Source organism: Theropithecus gelada, chromosome 3 (genome assembly GCF_003255815.1).
Source record: "Theropithecus gelada isolate Dixy chromosome 3, Tgel_1.0, whole genome shotgun sequence".
Taxonomy (NCBI): domain Eukaryota; kingdom Metazoa; phylum Chordata; class Mammalia; order Primates; family Cercopithecidae; genus Theropithecus; species Theropithecus gelada.
The window spans coordinates 47,184,725-47,202,584 of record NC_037670.1 but is presented as its reverse complement, the minus strand read 5'-3'; the positions used below and the strand labels follow the sequence as shown (position 1 = coordinate 47,202,584).

General features: G+C 34.5%; 1 protein-coding gene across 5 annotated transcripts in view; it reads left to right on the top strand.

Moving 5' to 3' along the window:
- The window catches only part of USP25 (ubiquitin specific peptidase 25), a 143,918-nt gene extending 129,631 nt beyond the window's left edge, over positions 1 to 14,287 (top strand). For all 5 annotated transcript variants that reach the window (XM_025380109.1, XM_025380107.1, XM_025380106.1 and 2 more), the window contains 5 exons: positions 1,484 to 1,562; positions 5,385 to 5,464; positions 8,632 to 8,755; positions 12,021 to 12,216; positions 12,529 to 14,287. In XM_025380109.1, the coding sequence (XP_025235894.1) occupies positions 1,484 to 1,562; positions 5,385 to 5,464; positions 8,632 to 8,755; positions 12,021 to 12,216; positions 12,529 to 12,701 (652 nt within the window). In that variant the 3' untranslated portion in view covers positions 12,702 to 14,287. The remainder of the gene's footprint in view (positions 1 to 1,483; positions 1,563 to 5,384; positions 5,465 to 8,631; positions 8,756 to 12,020; positions 12,217 to 12,528) is intronic.
- The last annotated feature ends 3,573 nt before the right edge of the window (positions 14,288 to 17,860 follow it).

Here is a 17,860-nt window from a genome sequence, read left to right as displayed (position 1 = left end):
TAAATCTTTGTTGTTGGGGCTGTCCTATGATTGTAGGATATTTGATAATATCCCTCATCTCTTTGTTGGATGACAGTAGCAGCTCCCAAGTTGTGGCATACCAAAATATCTCCAGGTATTGCCAAATAACTCCTAGGGAAGCAAAATCACCCTTATTAGAGAATCACTGGAGAAAAGGTTTTAGTCTTGCAGATAAAATATAAACATTATTTGACGTAAAGAGGTGGCTTAGAAAGGTTAGATTCATGCAGAAACATTTTCTCTGGAAAGAAAATATTCTATAGAAATTTCTGTAGAATTTCTGTAGAATATAGAAAATATTCTATAGAATATTTCCAGAGAATGTTTTCTCTGGATTATTAGTTTTATAAAGAATTATTCAGAAAGTCCTATAAAACTACTAATGTTAAAAATCACAATTTAATTAGAATGAATGACACTAGGAAACAATTTTAGGGCCCATGTGAAATACTAGAGTATTGAAAGTTATTTTCGTATATAAAAACATTGATGCTGTCTTGCAGTTCATTGTAATTTTAATTCTGAAATGATTATCCTTTTATGAATGTCTCAAAAATACTGAGTTAAAAGTGTGTAGTGAAGAATATGAGGGGAAGCAAAGCATCTGAATCAATCCTATCTTGCTAGGTATGTGCTGTGAAATGTAAGATTCTGTGCTAATACAAATAAATAGTTGTGAACAATATCTGATAGATGGTTGAATGCTCAATGAATGTTGGCCACTACTATTTGTATTAGTAGCAGTATGGACATGATTTATTTTGATACATATGACTGCAGAGAGTCAGAAATAGGGTTGTTGTGACCCTCGTTATCGGTGCTATCAGTGTACTGAGTTCCATTGGATCTATGCTGTTTAATTTGGAGAAGATATTAATGGAGTAATCACACTGACTTTTCAATCTTTTGCAATTATCTGACTATAACTAGTTAATCTGTTTTGATAACCTTACTTGTGCTTGAAAGACAGAGTTACACGCATGTGAATAAATATATTTTGTAAGGATTTCCTTGTCACTGATTCTGATCATAAAATCCACTGGAATGTTTCCATTTTTACCTGAGATAATAGGCACATTTTAGACTCTTTCTTTTTAGCATTTAAGAGTAAATAATACCGTGGGGCGGGGGGAGAAGATGCAGTGTCTCTTGAACTTGGTTAATAGATGCACATTATTTTTTAAAAGTTTCGTTTTTTTCCTATGCAAACTGTGTTAGTTAGAATGTAATTTAAAAGTCATATATCAATACAACACAGTAAATTTGAATTAGAGAGTTATTGCTCCTGTCTTCTTTGTAATTCTCCAACATTGGTCCCAAAAATATTTTTCCCTTAAGGTTATTTAGAAGTTGTTTCTATAAAAAAGTATTGCTATTTTTGCTCAGTGTTTATGGCTTTTGCTTTTGATTTACAAATATATATATATACACACACACATATATATGTTTTTTTTTTTTTAAGGTGTCACAACATAATGAAAGTTGCTCAAGCCAAACTGGAAATGATAAAACCTGAAGAAGTAAACTTGGAAGAATATGAGGTAATGTGCTTTTTTAGAGGTGAAACTACAGATTTAGGGATTCTGTAATTCACTGATATTCCTTTCATTTCAGCCCAACGGAAGTAGAATTTGTTATGAATGATGAGTAAAAAAATTAAGTTTCCAGGTCAATGCTCAAGTAATTAATAATTTTATAAATGATTTTAGGATTAACATGATGTGATAGCATGTAGACCAAAAAGTTTAAAATCAAAAAAGGAAGATTTTTGGTTTTCTATTTCAATGCTAGTTCTCAATTACTTTTTAAATGAACTTTTCTAGCTTAAAAACGAAGTAAAAATACATTGTTAATTTTGAAATCAACTTAGAAATTGCTGTTACATAATATTAACAAGTGATATTTATCAAGAGCCTACTATTTGCCAGGCATTTTTCTTTCTTTCTTTTTTTTTTTTGAGACGGAGTCTTGCTCTGTCGCCCAGGCTGGAGTGCAGTGGCGCGATCTGGGCTCACTATGCCAGGCATTTGTCTAAGCTCTTTACATGTATTAACTGATTTAATTCAGACAGTAACACTGTGAGGTAGGTAGTGTTCTTATTCCCATTTGACACATGAGAAAATAAGGCATAGAACAGTGAAGTAACCTGCCAAGGTTTTCACAGCCACAAGTTCACAGCTTGGCTAATAGAGCCTACTTTAACTGTTGCACTACATTGTGCAGCTGTACACTGTGGGCTGTATTTTTTCCTCACTTTGATTCATCAGATATATTTTGGGGAAGTTAGAGATTCATTTTAGTCACTATGTGCCATGTATATTTGTCATTATTAGACAGTGTTATGTGTGAGAGCACTTACATAGGTACTTGTGCTTGTGGGATTTTTTTGTGCACAAAATTCTTTTTGTCAACTTTGGCTTTAAAATATTCTTTATTTTAATTGATGAATTAATACACCTAGTATTTCTTCAAGTTTTTAAATTTAACCTTATACATTGCCTTTTTTAAATTTACAAGTCTAGTAAATTTTAAGTTGTTTTCTTGGGTGCGTTTGCTTAATATTTGGTTCCATTTACAAACTTAATTATGGCACTTTAGATTCCTAAACAATTAGTGTAATTCACTACATAAAGAGAGAAGAGGAAAGATAGAGCAAACACTCATTGTTGATGAAAACCTTAGCTAGTTTGGCATATAAAGTAACTACTTAATTCACTAAAGAGTGTCTCTAAAAACAAAAATAAGAAATAATAAAACTGCAGCAAATATATAGAATTGTGAGCATTGAAAGCTTAAAATTTTTCTTATCAAAAACGAGGCAACAAAAATAAGTGAAAAGTAAAATATTGGAAAAGAGAAACAAAGACATCATTATTTGTAGTTTTTTTATCTTGAAATTCAAATAAAATCTACAACTGATTTATTAGAACTAGTAAGAGAGCTTTGCAACATGCAAACTTGTGTCAGATATCAATTTTATTCCCTTATACCAGTAATAAAAAAAAAAAAAATTAGAAAGTATAAAAGTGAGACCATTTACAATAGTATCTGAAACTATGAAGTATATAGAAATAAATTTAACAAAAGGTGCAGGTGACTTCTGTGGGGAAAATTATAATACTTATCGGGAGACATTAACAAAGACCTAAATAAATGGGCATACATATGGTATTTGGAAAACTTGATATTATTAATATATAGATACCACTTTTCCCCCAAATGCTTTATAAATTCAGTGTAGGCCATATCAAAATTCTAGCAAGATGTTTTATGGAGCTTGATAAGCCGACTGAAAAATGTTATGGAAATGCAAAGATCCCAGTCCACCTCATATCTCTGACAAGCAAATTAGTGAACAGTAGAAAGACTTTTTAATAAATAGTTCTGGAAAATAAAATTTGATTTCTTGTTCATTCCATATGCAAAAATTCATTTCAGTTGTGAAAGGCTCCTGTGCAAAGCTGTTTAGAAGTCAACATAGGTAGAAGCCTAAAGACACTCATTTATCCATAAAAGGCACTCATTGACCAGATATTTTTGACCAGGATATGTAATCTAGAGCCAGAGAAATTCAAAATCTGTTTTATCTTGACCCTGAGGAGCAAGTCAAGTCATCTTTTAGCTAATAATGGCTCCAAATCTGTACCCTTCCAATTGATTGAGAGCTCTACCCTTGTCCCCAAGATTGGTGTTCATGGGACTTGATTTTTAATTGTGACTTGATTCTGCACCACTTTCTTTAGTTTGCTTCAACGGATTAGACTTATCATATTTTTATTCACAAACCTTCTCATATTCTAACTGCAGGGCCATTAAATCATACAAGTATTTAAATGACTTGTTTTTAGAGTCTGCATATTCCTTATATTTTTGGTCTTGCTCTAAGTTCAGGGTTCAGCAAACCATAGCCTGCAGACCAGCTTACCACCTGTTTTTGTAAATAAACTTTTATTGGAACATGGTCATTTGTATACATATTTTCTGTAGATACTTTCACACTGCAGTTACAGAGTTGAGTAACCGAAGATGAGGCTTGCAAAGTCTAAAACATTTACTGTCTGACCTTTTACAGAAAAAGTTTGCGTACTCACAACTTCCAAGGCAATTCTGATGACAACAAGGAATGACAGTTTGAATACCTTCCCCAGAAGAGCTAACTTTATTCTTGCAGGACAGATTTTACCTTTATTTGTTATTAATATCTAATAGCATGAAAATTATGTCTTGAAAATTAAAATTAAGGCTGGGTGTGATGGCTCATGCTTATAATCCCAGCACTTTGGGAGATCAAGGCACAGGGAGTTGCTTGAGACCAGGAATTTGAGACTGGTCTGTCCAACACAGCAAGACCCTGTCTATACAAAACAGATTTAAAAATTAACTAGAACTGGAAGCGTGCACCTGTAATCCAAGCTACTTGGGAGACAGAGGTAGGAGGATTGCTGGAACCCAGAAGGTTGAGTCTGCAGTGAGCTGTGATCATGCCACTGCACTGCAGACCGGGCGACAGAGTGAGAGCCTGTCTCAAAAAAGAAAAAAAAAAAAATTTATATTCAAGGAGAATATGGTTGGCTAATAACGTATCTGTGTTTCTTATTTTTGTTTATAATGTTTACATAAAAGCCTTAACACTTTTGTTATCAGTATTCTCTTTCCAATTTGTCTTATACTGAATTTCAGTTATTTTTCTTGAGTCAATTATTATAAAGTAAGTTAAGAAAATCTTGACTTCATTCTCTTTAAGAGTTACAGGGTATCACCTTAGAATTATTTAGTCCTATTACATGCCCTGTAGTTGTTTGGGGGGTGGGGAGGGGCACTGAAATATGAACTGCAGCTGTTCTTTTACCGTATCTCATGTAAATAAACTGTTCACCTACACACTTAAATTTACCACACATTTGCAAAGTTAAAAGGTTAAATAAATCTGTCATAACTTTTTTTTAGTTTCTTAAAATTATATATCAAGTATAAGTGTTCAAGCTTTGGTTCATACTCAGTGTAATAATTTCATATTCTTCCATGAGTTGATGTAGATACAATAATATTTCAATAATATGATTTTATACCGATGAATTTTTGAGATGACCTGATGGATTATCCTGCCTTTATATTTCTGTTATCTGCTAGTAAAATCTTTAATTTCATATCAATGCCTAATAATTTTTAGATTTAATGTTATATTAATAAATAGTCTTGTGTGCCAGAAAGTAAAGTCTTATTTTAGTTCTGATGTATCTTCATTTTGAACTCTTTGTTTCTATTAATTCAAATAGTAGCAGAATAGTGTATTATTTTTGAACAGTTTCATAGTAGTTTTTAAATCTTATTTTGAACATTTTTAATTTTTCTTTCACTTACAGGAGTGGCATCAGGATTATAGGAAATTCAGGGAAACAACTATGTATCTCATAATTGGACTAGAAAATTTTCAAAGAGAAAGGTAAGGCAAAGTAGACAAATATGAAAAGAGCATAATTTTTGCACTTAATTCTATTCAGATATGACCTCATCCATGGAAAAGATTGTATTCACACACTGTATTTTTAATAAATGTTTTATTTTAGATCAATTTTAAATTTACAGAAAAATTGCAAAGTTAGTGTAGAGACTTCCCATTTACCCCACATAAAATATATTTTCCATTAAAAAATCCATAAGGTCGGCATTAGTGTCTGTGTTTGTCAGCTCTCAAATACTACACTTGAGGCTGAGTCTCATCTTGATAGCAAGTTGGAGTGTTTTCTGTATGTCTTTGTGAACTTTCAGGTACTATAAAAAGTGTAGCTGTAGAAAATTTTTGAGTACTGTGACTTTAAACAAATTTTGGATTAATTTTCATTTAAGATAATCTTAAAGGACTATTTAATTAAACAATTATTTTAATTGTTATTAAGAAGAAAGGATACATTTTGCTTTACTTACATTTTAGAATATTTACTAGTTTGCATGTATTTCTCCACTTATTTCTTAATGCATGTCGTTTAACAATAACTTGACTAGTGATTGTTTTTTGAGGAAATGCTTTATTTTCGATGCAGTGTATATTGCAGCCAAGTAACAGGGGTATTGAATTTTTCCTTTTTTTTTTTTTTTCTTAATGAAGTTTAAGAAGCTCCCACTTAGGTAATGATGCTTCTTTTTCAAAAAACGAAACAAAGATCAATGTTTAATTCTGGAGCTGTACTGTCCAACATAGTGGCCACGTGACAAAACTTAAATAACTGACAATTTTAAAACCAAAGTTCGGTTCATCAGTTATACCAGCCACATTTCAGTAGTTCAGTAGCCTCACGTGGTTAGTGGCCTCTATTTTTAGCCAGCATAGAACATTTCCATAATCACAGAAATTTCTACTGGACAGTACTATTCTAGAGGACAGTACTTTCATTTTTATATTAAAAGTTATCAAAATTTTTAAAGTTATCACACAAAAGGAAAAAGTAATGTTTTACTTAACAGTTTATCTTAAGTACTTAAGTACAGATTATTTAAAGTCCTAGTCATTGTGCTGTTTATAAGATAATTTCGCTTTGGTCATTGATGTGTAGAACACTTATTTTGCTCGATACCACCATTTTATAAGTTATGTCCGTCAAGATTGTATTTCTTTAATAAGAATATTCAGATGTACTAGAATTTATAAGCTTTGTGCTGATTTGAGAGAAATAATATGATTGTATAATTCAATAGAGTAAGATAAAAAAAGGCATTTCAGTGTTACTGATAAATCAGACTTCACAGAGATGTAGTAACTTTGTCAAGGTCAGGCAGCTAACTAGGAAAAGAAAAATTAAGAGACCTCGTATTCTTGTATAATTTAATGAAATCATGTAAATACCAAATGTATTCATTTATCTCAATAAGAATTAAAAAGATGAAACTGCCACTTTGTATCTGTCTGCATAGCTTCTGTATTAGTTGTTCCCAGTTAACATATCTTAAAGGAATTTGAGATATAACTTGGAAATATGTTTAAATATTATAATTTGCTTGTCAGTTTTCAAATAGATGCTTATTCAGAAAGCTAATATTCTAGCATAGTAAATGCTTATCAAATTAGGAGGATTAACTAGAAAATCAATGGTGACAGATACTACTTATGGAATATCTTTTAAAGAAATATTGGTGTGTGCGACTGTAATCCCAGCTACTCAGGAGGCTGAGGCAGGAGAATCACTTGAACCTGGGCGGTGGAGGCTGCAGTGAGCCAAGATCACACCAGTGCAGTCCAGCCTGGGTGACAGAACGAGACACCATCTCAAAAAAAAAAAAGAATTTTTTTTTTTTTTTACTGTAAATATAGCAGTTATTGTTGCTGGCTGTGTATAAAATCTTGCCAAAAGGTTCTGTCAAAATTGTTTCTAATGAAAATGTAAACATTTAAAGCCTTGAATGAAGTACTTACTGATGGACCCTTGTGAGTCCTGAGAATAGTGAAGTGAAATCTATGATTTCAAGAACCAGCTAATTTTTTTTTTTTTATGTTTTTGTAGAGATGGTGGTCTCACTCTGTTGGCCAGGCAGGTCTTGAACTCCTGGCCTCAACTGATCCTCTCACCACCACCTCCCAAAGTGTTGGGATTACAGGCATGAGCCACTGTGCCCCACCCCTTTTCTTCCTTTTTTAAAATCTGATTTGAACTTCATAATATCTAGACTTATATTAATATTAACACATATGCCTAATTCTATCACTTTTTTTTTTTTTTGAGACGGAGTTTTGCACTTGTTGCCTACGCTGGAGTGCACTGGCGTGATCTCAGCTCACCTCAACCTCCACCTCCCGGGATTCTCCTGCCTCAGCCTCCCGAGTGGCTGGGACTACAGGCATGCGCCACCATGCCCGGCTAATTTTGTATTTTTAGTAGAGGTGGGGTTTCTCCATGTTGGTCAGACTGGTCTCAAACTCCTGATCTCAGGTGATCTGCCTGCCTCGCCCTACCAAAGTTCTGGGATTACAGGCGTGAGCTGCCACGCCTGGCTTCTATCACCCTTTTTATGTTTGGGGGCTTTTTGTTTTTGCTTTATTCCACTAGGTTTCCCAGATTTAGAAGAAATCTTTCATTTTCCGCTTCCTCTCTTTCCTTTAGATCTTCTTATTTCTGTTTTTTTACATTTTTCCCAATAACTAAAACTGTCTGCACATGGAAAAGAACCTACGTTGTCATTGAACAAACCAAATGATGTTTGTGATCATAAAACGGAGTAACCTGAGTTTTTCCTTCATGCATGTGGGACACTGCGTTCAACAAGTAGATTGTTGGTTTCACATTAGCTTCAATTCTGAGTTCAAATGGAAGACATTGGAAAATAAATACCAAGGAAGACAGAACTATCCGAATGTATCCGTTATTGCCTCTTTTCCCAGATTTTTTCTTAATTTGTTGCTTTTATTTTTTTACTTTTAAGATATAACTGTCTCCGGGTTTCAGATGGTACTGTTGCTAAAAAGGTGCTCCCAAGCATACACTGCATCCGATGATATTTTTTATTATAATGTAGATTATCAAAACTTAAGCATATACTTAAAATGTTTTATAATTGTGGCTGACTTTGTTTCTACAAAGGTGAAATACTAATGTTATATGTTTCTTTTTAATTTTCAAGTTATATAGATTCCTTGCTGTTCCTCATCTGTGCTTACCAGAATAACAAAGAACTCCTGTCTAAAGGCTTATACAGAGGACATGATGAAGAATTGATATCACATTATAGGAGAGAGTGTTTACTAGTAAGTTGAATGCATATAGTATGATCTTACCATTTTGTCTGACATTGGGCAAGTTTTCCAGACTCACATATAACTGATGACTACATAAACTCTGATGGGATAAGAACATGATGATGTCTATAAACTGGTTCTAGTCTCTTCAGATGGCAAAGTGCACTCAGTTCTTTATTCTTTTCTCTTTATGAATCCCAAGTACTATAGGTGATAAATGAGAAATGTTCTTAAAATAGCATCAGTTTGTTTTCATTTCTGTATTTAGATTTCTTTATCACACTACCACTCCTTTTTTTGGTGGGAGAGGAAGGGATGCATAGATAAGTCTTAAAAAAAAGTTTTATGTAAGTCTATAAGAATATGCAGTCTGGGTGCGGTGGCTCACACCTGTAATCCCAGCACTTTGGGAGGCTGAGGCTGGTGGATCACTAGGTCAGGAGAATGAGACCATCCTGGCCAACTTGGTGAAAACCCGCCTCTACTAAAATACACACAAAAATTAGCCGGGCGTGGTGGTGCACGCCTGTAGTCCCAGCTACTCAGGAGGCTGAGGCAGGGGAATCGCTTGAACCCAGGAAGTGGAGGTTACAGTGAGCCGAGATCGCGCCACTGCACTTCAGCCTGGTGACAGAGTGAGACTCCATCTCAAAAAAACAAGAATATGCATAGAATGTATCAGAGTAATTTCTATTTAACTTAAAAAAATTGAATTTTGAGATATAAGAATAGTATAGCTGATTTTAAACATAAATACTACCAAAACCTGATGGTTCCTCTGAAACATTCAAAAAATGATATGATGTTTCTCATCATTTTTTGATAGTAACCTAACCACATTTGGTTATTTGTTTTACATAGGAATTTAAATGAAACCTCATCAAGATTACTTTAGTGTTCCTTTCAGGTTTTTTCATATTATATATTTACAAAGTGTTAGGTTCTGAGGGATACAAATATGAGTAAGATGTACTTCCCGTCCTCAGAAAACTCAGTCTGATAGGAGAAATACAGAAATAATTGTTATGTTCTGGAATAAGTGTCATTATGAGAAATATGCACAGTGATATGCCTGAAATATTTGGGAAGAACCTTAAGAGAGAAGGTTCTTAAGATCTCATCTGGATCTTGATGGATAAATAGGAGTTTTATTCATGATAGAGAAGGGAGAATATTCCAGTGCACAACAGAAAATAAAAATAAATTCATTGTGGCTATCCAGGTTATGAGGAAGTGGGGTAAGGTGGAAGTGATGAAGCTGACAATACTTGTCGATATTGGTCAGATGATAAAGAAACTTATATGACATTCAGATGAGTTTGCACCAGTGTAAGTTTGATTAGGTTTGGCATGATGAGGTTTGTTTTCAGAAGATAATTCTGGTAATAATAATAGCATACTAGAGGATGAACAGGAACGAAGTAGATTGAAGTCAAGAACCTTAGAGGGGAAAGTCAAGGGATGGAGAGTGAGGGCCTCGACTCATGTAGTACAGTAGGTATGATGGTGAAGGAAATGAAATCAGGGCGTGTCATAGCTGTTGGGTGAGTGGAAAGAAGGAAATGGAAGAGTCAAAGCTGCCAAACTTTCTAGTTTTTCATTTAATATTAGGGAATCTAATAGGAGGAACAAGGTTGGCTTTGAACATGTTATATTTAAGAGATTTCCAAGACATTGTTTGATTCAGTGAACTTAACATTAAACTTGTCATTAAATTTCATATCTCATTTAATGCATACTTCCAAAAATTGTAGTAAATACTTGAAGATTTATCTCATTTTATTCTCTTAACCCCTATGGTAGGAAGATAATAATGCCCTATTATTAATGTAAAGAAAGTGAAGCTACGAGATTTAGCTAATCTGTTCACGATTGGTGTATTAGTCCGTTCTCAAAGTGCTATAAAGATACTACACAAGACTGGGTAATTTATAAAGGAAAGAGGTTTAATTGACTCACAGTTCCATATGGTTGGGGAGGTCTCTGGAAACGTAAAATGATGGTGGAAGGTGAAGGGAAGCAAGGACCTTCATCACATGGTGGCAGGAGAGAGAAGTGCAAGCAGGGGAAATGCCAGATGCTTATAAAACCATCCGATCTCCAGACTCACTTCCTGTCACAAGAACAGCATCGGGGAAACTGCCCCTATGATCTGATCACCTCCCACCAGGTCTCTTCCTCAACACCTGGGGATTACAATTCAAGATAAGATTTGGGAGGAGACACAAAGCCTAACTGTATCAATTGGATAATTGATTCATGGCCAAGTTGGACTTACAGCACAAGGTTCTTTCCAAAATCAAAATAAATTGCACAAGAATTACGGTGTAAATTTGTAAATATTTTTATTTGAAATTCAACTTTCAGAGTCACATTTATCATGCTGTAAACATAAGATTTTAAATAAGAACCCTTAAATATTATAGGTCTTATACCTGTATTTATCTCTTACGTTTCTTATTACATGGATTTCTCTGTTCTACTAGATTAGTGATCAGCACACTATGGCTTGTGCTCCACCTACCACTTGTTTTTATAGATAAGTTTGATTGAAACATAGCCATGCACATTCATTTATATATTATGTATTATTGCCTTTGTACTACAAGCAGAGTTGAATAGTTGCAACAGAAACTTTGTGGCCTTCAAAGCCTGAAGTAGGCCTTGTCTGGACCTTCACAGAAAAAGTTTGCCAGTCCTCTTCCCAAATTGTAAGCTCCATGAGAGTTTTCTGTATTAATCACTTGAATGCCCCTGCATCTGGAAAAATTTCTGGCACATGGTGTTTACTCTGTAGGAAGTTTTTGAAGGGATAAGTGAATTGATTACCTTTATATTTCTGTATCAAGGAATACAGTAGTATATATTCAGTTGCCATTTATGGAGATGAGTTTTTCAAAAATTAATATGGATTCTGAATTTCTTTATTTTTAAAACTATTACGAGTGCTTATAAAATTTTATAATTGGGGGAAGTTAATCTCTAGAGAAGAAAAAATGTCACCTGTATTGATGATCAACATAAGCCAAACAATAGTGAAAACACAGTAATGTTCCATCCACCACCGTTTGCTTTTGTTTCTTCTGTTGTCATATACATAGCGTTTTCTAAAGAGAGGTTTTCAGTTCTAGATAGGTTGAGATTGTTTTCTCTAAATACCGTTTGTTCTAATACTGTTTGTGAACATATTTATGTTGTCTTCCTTATTAATACTTACAGATATTTAATTTTAAAAGGAAACAAAAACCTATTCTTTTTTTTGCATTGCATTAAGAAATTAAATGAGCAAGCCGCAGAACTCTTCGAATCTGGAGAGGATCGAGAAGTAAACAATGGTCTGATTATCATGAATGAGTTTATTGTCCCATTTTTGCCATTATTACTGGTGGATGAAATGGAAGAGAAGGATATACTAGCTGTAGAAGATATGAGAAATCGATGGTGTTCCTACCTCGGTCAAGAAATGGAACGTAAGTTTAAACAATGGTAGTAGGCACCTGAGATGTCGGGATTAAACGCAGTTAGAATTAGATGTTATTTATTCTTGCCATTTTTTATATTAAATATAATATTAAGTATTATATTTAATAATTTCACATTCACATTACTCTTTTTCCATATTGATGAGCTAAGCTGGGTGCATTGCAGTTGCCATTTGTTTTTGTCTCCCCAAAATGGCAATTATCTTACCTATCACGGCAAGTTAATATTAGTAAATCATGTTGACAATGATCATGTCATAATTTCTATCTTTAGTTAGATTTAATTGTTTGTATTTGCAGCACACCTCCAAGAAAAGCTGACAGATTTTTTGCCAAAACTGCTTGATTGTTCTATGGAGATTAAAAGTTTCCATGAGCCACCGAAGTTACCTTCGTATTCCACGCATGAACTCTGTGAGCGATTTGCCCGAATCATGTTGTCCCTCAGTCGAACTCCTGCTGATGGAAGATAAACTGCACACTTTCCCTAAACACACTGTATAAACTCTTTTTAGTTCTTAACCCTTGCCTTCCTGTCACAGGGTTTGCTTGTTGCTGCTATAGTTTTTAACTTTTTTTATTTTAATGACTGCAAAAGACAAAATGACTATACAGACTTTAGTCAGACTGCAAACAATAAAGCTGAGAATCGCATGGAGCTCAGACTTTGTTTTAACCGGAACTGATGTATAATCACAGATCTAATTGATTTTATTATGGCAAAACTATGCTTTTGCCACCTTCCTGTTACAGTATTACTTTGCTTTTATCTTTTCTTTCTCAACAGCTTTCCATTCAGTCTGGATCCTTCCATGACTACAGCCATTTAAGTGTTCAGCACTGTGTACGATACATAATATTTGGTAGCTTGTAAATGAAATAAAGAATAAAGTTTTATTTATGGCTACCTATGTGTTTGTAAGCAGGTATATTGTATATTAGTGTATTAGTGATAATATATACATGAATTTTGTCTGGGGATTAAGATTGGACAATTAATAGATTAATACAGTCTTTTGATTCTGCTCTAATGGTAGCAAATTGGAAAATGTTTAAGTATTTGACACTTAAATTTATCTATATTTTTAACAAAATTCTTAAACTTAGTATGGCACCTGAGCTTGTTTTGAATTCGGTCAGGGTTTTTACTCAAGCAAGTGGTTGATTTTTTTTAAGTCAAACTACACTGAAACTTTTAACCTTTTCTTAGATTAATTTTACTTTTTAAATGTATTTAAAATACATAGCAAGGTGATTATTTCAAGAGAATCCCAAAGTACTTGAATAAGGGCTATTGTAAAACTTAAATATTTATATATACACATATATACACATACACACATCTATATATATATATTCTTCATAATGGAGGACAATGTTTTGCAATATATAAATCATTCTATTTTTGTAAATTGTATATCACTTTAATTGAAAATGTTCTCTGCTAATTAATACTGTGAAACAAAGTTGATGTTGTTTAACTAGAAGTTATGAGTATCTTAACTGCCTTTATTCCTTTTCAAAAAGGAAAAAGCTATAGAACATTTTGTAGATGAAACTACTGTTAATGAATTAATATTGTGAATGAAAATCAAAATCCATACTTTAAAGGTAATCATGTTACTAACAACCTATTTTTGAATTCATAAAGATTTCTTTATAAATGATGTTTTGTGAGCACAGTAAAATAGACCATTATACTATGTGTATGTTTGATACAGCGTCGCCAAAACTAGTGTTGTTTCTAAGTGCCTCTCACAAAAGATCCTGGATGGAGGAGTAAGATGAAATATTATGCTATTATATGATACTGTTTGTAAAGGTACCAATGTGCTAGCAAGGTATTAATGACAAGGAATTATTACTGTTTCTGTTGTGAAGTTAGATTTTGCATATTGTATCTATCAAAATATGTTTGGGTTTAGATTTTAAGTTGTCTACTGAGCAGAATTCTGCATTGGTTTTCCAGTCCTGTTAAAAGTTTAGAAACTTCATATGTGTCATCACAGCTTTTGTAAAGTATCCTTAATATTTTATGACATTCTACCACGGTGGTAAAGTTGTTTGTGTTTGTGTGTATAATTGACTGCTGAGACACAAAGTGCTCAAACACTACATGGAAATTATTCCTTCAAAGGCACATTCAGAGAATCATGTCACTCTTGTGCTGAAGGTAAGTATTATAATTGTATTTACTGTATACTTAAAAACCAGATTATTTATTCCTAGTAGTGAATTTGAAATAACTTATTTAAAGCAGTGACCTTTTTCAAGACCTACAGAAACAACGTATTTTAATATTGGTTTTTAATCTAATTGTAAGATTTAGATCACTGAAATTTCTTTCTTTTTTTTTTTTTAATATCCAGCTTTTAAGTTCAGGGTTACATGTGCAGGATATGCAGGTTTCTTGCATAGGTAAATGTGTCATGGTGGTTTGCTGCACAGATGATCCCATCCCCCAGGTATTAATCCCAGCATCCACTAGCTATTCTAACTGATCCTCTTTCTCCTCCCAGCCCCCACCCTCTGCCAGACACCAGTGTGTGGTGTTCCTTCCACCATTGAGTCCAATATGTTCTTATCACTTAGCTCCCACTTAGAACATGCAGTGTTTGGTTTTCTGTTCCTATGTTAGTTTGCTCAGGATAATCGCCTCCAGCTTCATCCGTGTCCCTGCAAAGGACGTGATCTCATTCCTTTTTGTGACTGCATAGTATTCCATGGTGTACGTTTTCTTTATCCAGTCCATCACTGACGGGCGTTTAAGTTAGATTCCATGCCTTTGCGATTGTGAATAGTGCTGCAGTGAACATCCATGTGCACATTTTTATAAGAAAACAGTTTACATTCCTTTTATGTAATATCCAGTTACGGGTTTGCTGGCTCAAATGGTATTTCTGTCTTTGGGTCTTTCACAATGGTTGAACTGATTTACACTTCTACCAACAGTGTAAAAGTGTTCCTTTTTCTCCACAACCTCACTACCATCTGTTGTTTTTATGACTTTTTAATAATAGCCTTTCTGACTGGTGTGAGGTGGTGTCTCATTGTGGTTTTTATTTGCATTTCTCTAATGATCAGTGATACTGAGCTTTTTTCATGTGTAGGCCTCATGGATGTCTTGTTTTGAGAAGTGTCTGTTCATGTCCTTTACCCACTTTTTAATGGTTTTTTTTTCTTGTCAATATGGTAAGTTCCTTATAGATGCTGGATATGAGACCTTTGTCATGTGCACAGATTGTAAAAGTTTTCTCCCATTCTGTAGGTTGTCTTTTTCCTCTGTTGATATTTTGTTTTGCTATGCAGAAGTTCTTTAATCAGATCCCATGTGTCAGTTTTTGCTTTTGTTGCAATTGCTTTTGACATCTTCGTCATGCAATCTTTGTCCATTCCTATGTCCTGAATGGTATTGCCTAGGTTTTCTTCTAGAGTTTTTATAGTTTTGAGTTTTACATTTAAGTCTTTAATCCATCTTGAGTTGATTTTTGTATATGGTGTAAGGAAGATGTCCAGTTTCAATTTTCTGCACATGGCTAGTCAGTTCTCCTAGCACCTTTTATTAAATGGGGAATATTTTTCTCTTTTTTTTTTTTTTTGGTCAGGTTTGTAGAAGATCAGATGGCTATAGGTAGGTGCCTGGTCTTATTCCTGAGTTCTCTATTCTGTTCCATTGGTCTCTGTGTGTCTGTTCTTGTAACAGCACTGTGCTGTTTTGGTTACTGTTGCCTTGTACTATAGTTGAAATTGGATAGTGTGATGCCTCCAGCTTTGTTCATTTTGCTTAGGATTGCCTTGGCTATTCAGGTTTGGCTTTTTTGTTTCGTTTTGTTCCATATGAATTTTAAAACAGTTTTTTTTCTAATTCTGTGAATAATGTTAATGGTAGTTTAATGGGAATAGCCCTGAATCTATAAATTGCTTTGGGCAGTATGGACATTTCTACGATATTGATTCTTCCTATCCATGAGCATGAAATTTTTTTCCATTTGTTTGTGTCCGCTCTGATTTCCTTGAGCAGTGGTTTGTAGTTCTTGAGGAGCTCCTCTCGTCCCTTATTAGCCGTATTCCTAGGTACTTTATTCTTTTTGTAGCAGTTGCGAATGGGAGTTCATTTGTGATTTGGCTCTTGGCTTGCCTGTTTTTGGTGTATAGGAATGCTAGCACTTTTTGCACATTGATTTTGTGTCCTGAGACTTCGCTGAAGTTGCTTATCAGCCTGAGCTTTTGGGCTGAGATGATGGGATTTTCTAGATATAGGATCATGTCATCGGCAAACAAAGATAGTTTGATTTCTCTCTTCCTATTTGAATACCTTTATTTCTTTCTCTCACCTGATTGCTCTCGCCAGAACTTCCAATACTATGATGAGTAGGAGTGATGAGAGAGGGCAACCTTGTCTTTCACAGGTTTTCAAGGGGAATGCTTTCAGCTTTTGCCCATTCACTGTGATGTTGGCTGAGGGCTTGTCATAGGTGGCTCTTATTATTTTGTAATATGTTCATTTAATACCTACTTTATTGAGAATTTTTAACATGAAGTGATGTTGAATTTTATCGAAGGCTATTCTATTGAGGTAATCATGAAGGCTATTCTATTGAGGTAATCATGTGGTTACCACATCTGTTGAGGTAATCATGTGGTTTTTGTCTGTAGTTCTGTTTATGTGATGAATCTCATTTATTTTGCTTTTTGTAAAATGTTGAACCAACTTTGCATCCCAGGAATGAAGCCTACTTGATTGTGGTGGATAAGCTTTTTGATGTGCTGCTGTATTCAGTTTGCCAGTATTTTGTTTAGGATTTTTGCATCGATGTTCATCGGGGATATTGGCCTGAAGTTTTTTTTGTTGTTGTATGTCTGCTAGGATTTGGTATCAGGCCGATGCTGCCCTCATAGAGTGAGTTAGGGAGGAGTCCCTCCTTTTCAATTTTTTGAAATCGTTTCAGGAGCAATGATAGCAACGAACTCTTCTTTGTACCTCTGGTGGAATTATCTGTGAATCCACCTGGTCTTGAACTTTCCTTGGTTGGTAGGCTATTATTACTGCCTCAGTTTCAGAGCCCATTATTGGTCTGTTCAGGGATTCAGTTTCTTCCTGGTTCAGCCTTGGGAGGGTGTATGTGTCCAGGAATGTATGCGTTTCTTTAGATTTTCTAGTTTATGTGAATAGAGGTGTTCATAGTATTATCTGATGGTAGTTTGTTTTTCTGTTGGGTCAGTGGTAACATCCCACTTATTTCTGATTGTGTTTATTTGAATCTTTTTTCTTCATTAGTCTAGTGGTCTCATGTTTTACTAATTTTTTCAAAAAATTAGCTTCTGGCCAGGCACAGTGGCTCATGCCTGTAATCCCAGCACTTTGGGAGGCCGAGGCGGGTAGATCACGAGGTCAGGAGATTGAGACCATCCTGGCTAACATGGTGAAACCCTGTCTCTACTTAAAATACAAAAAGGAAAAAAAAGCCGGGCATAGTGGCAGGCGCCTGTAGTCTCAGCTACTCGGGAAGCTGAGGCAGGAGAATGGCGTGAACCTGGGAGGTGGAGCTTGCAGTTAGCCAAGATCACACCACTGCACTCTAGCCTGGGTAACAGAGCGAGACTCCATCTCAAAAAAAAAAAAAAAAAATCT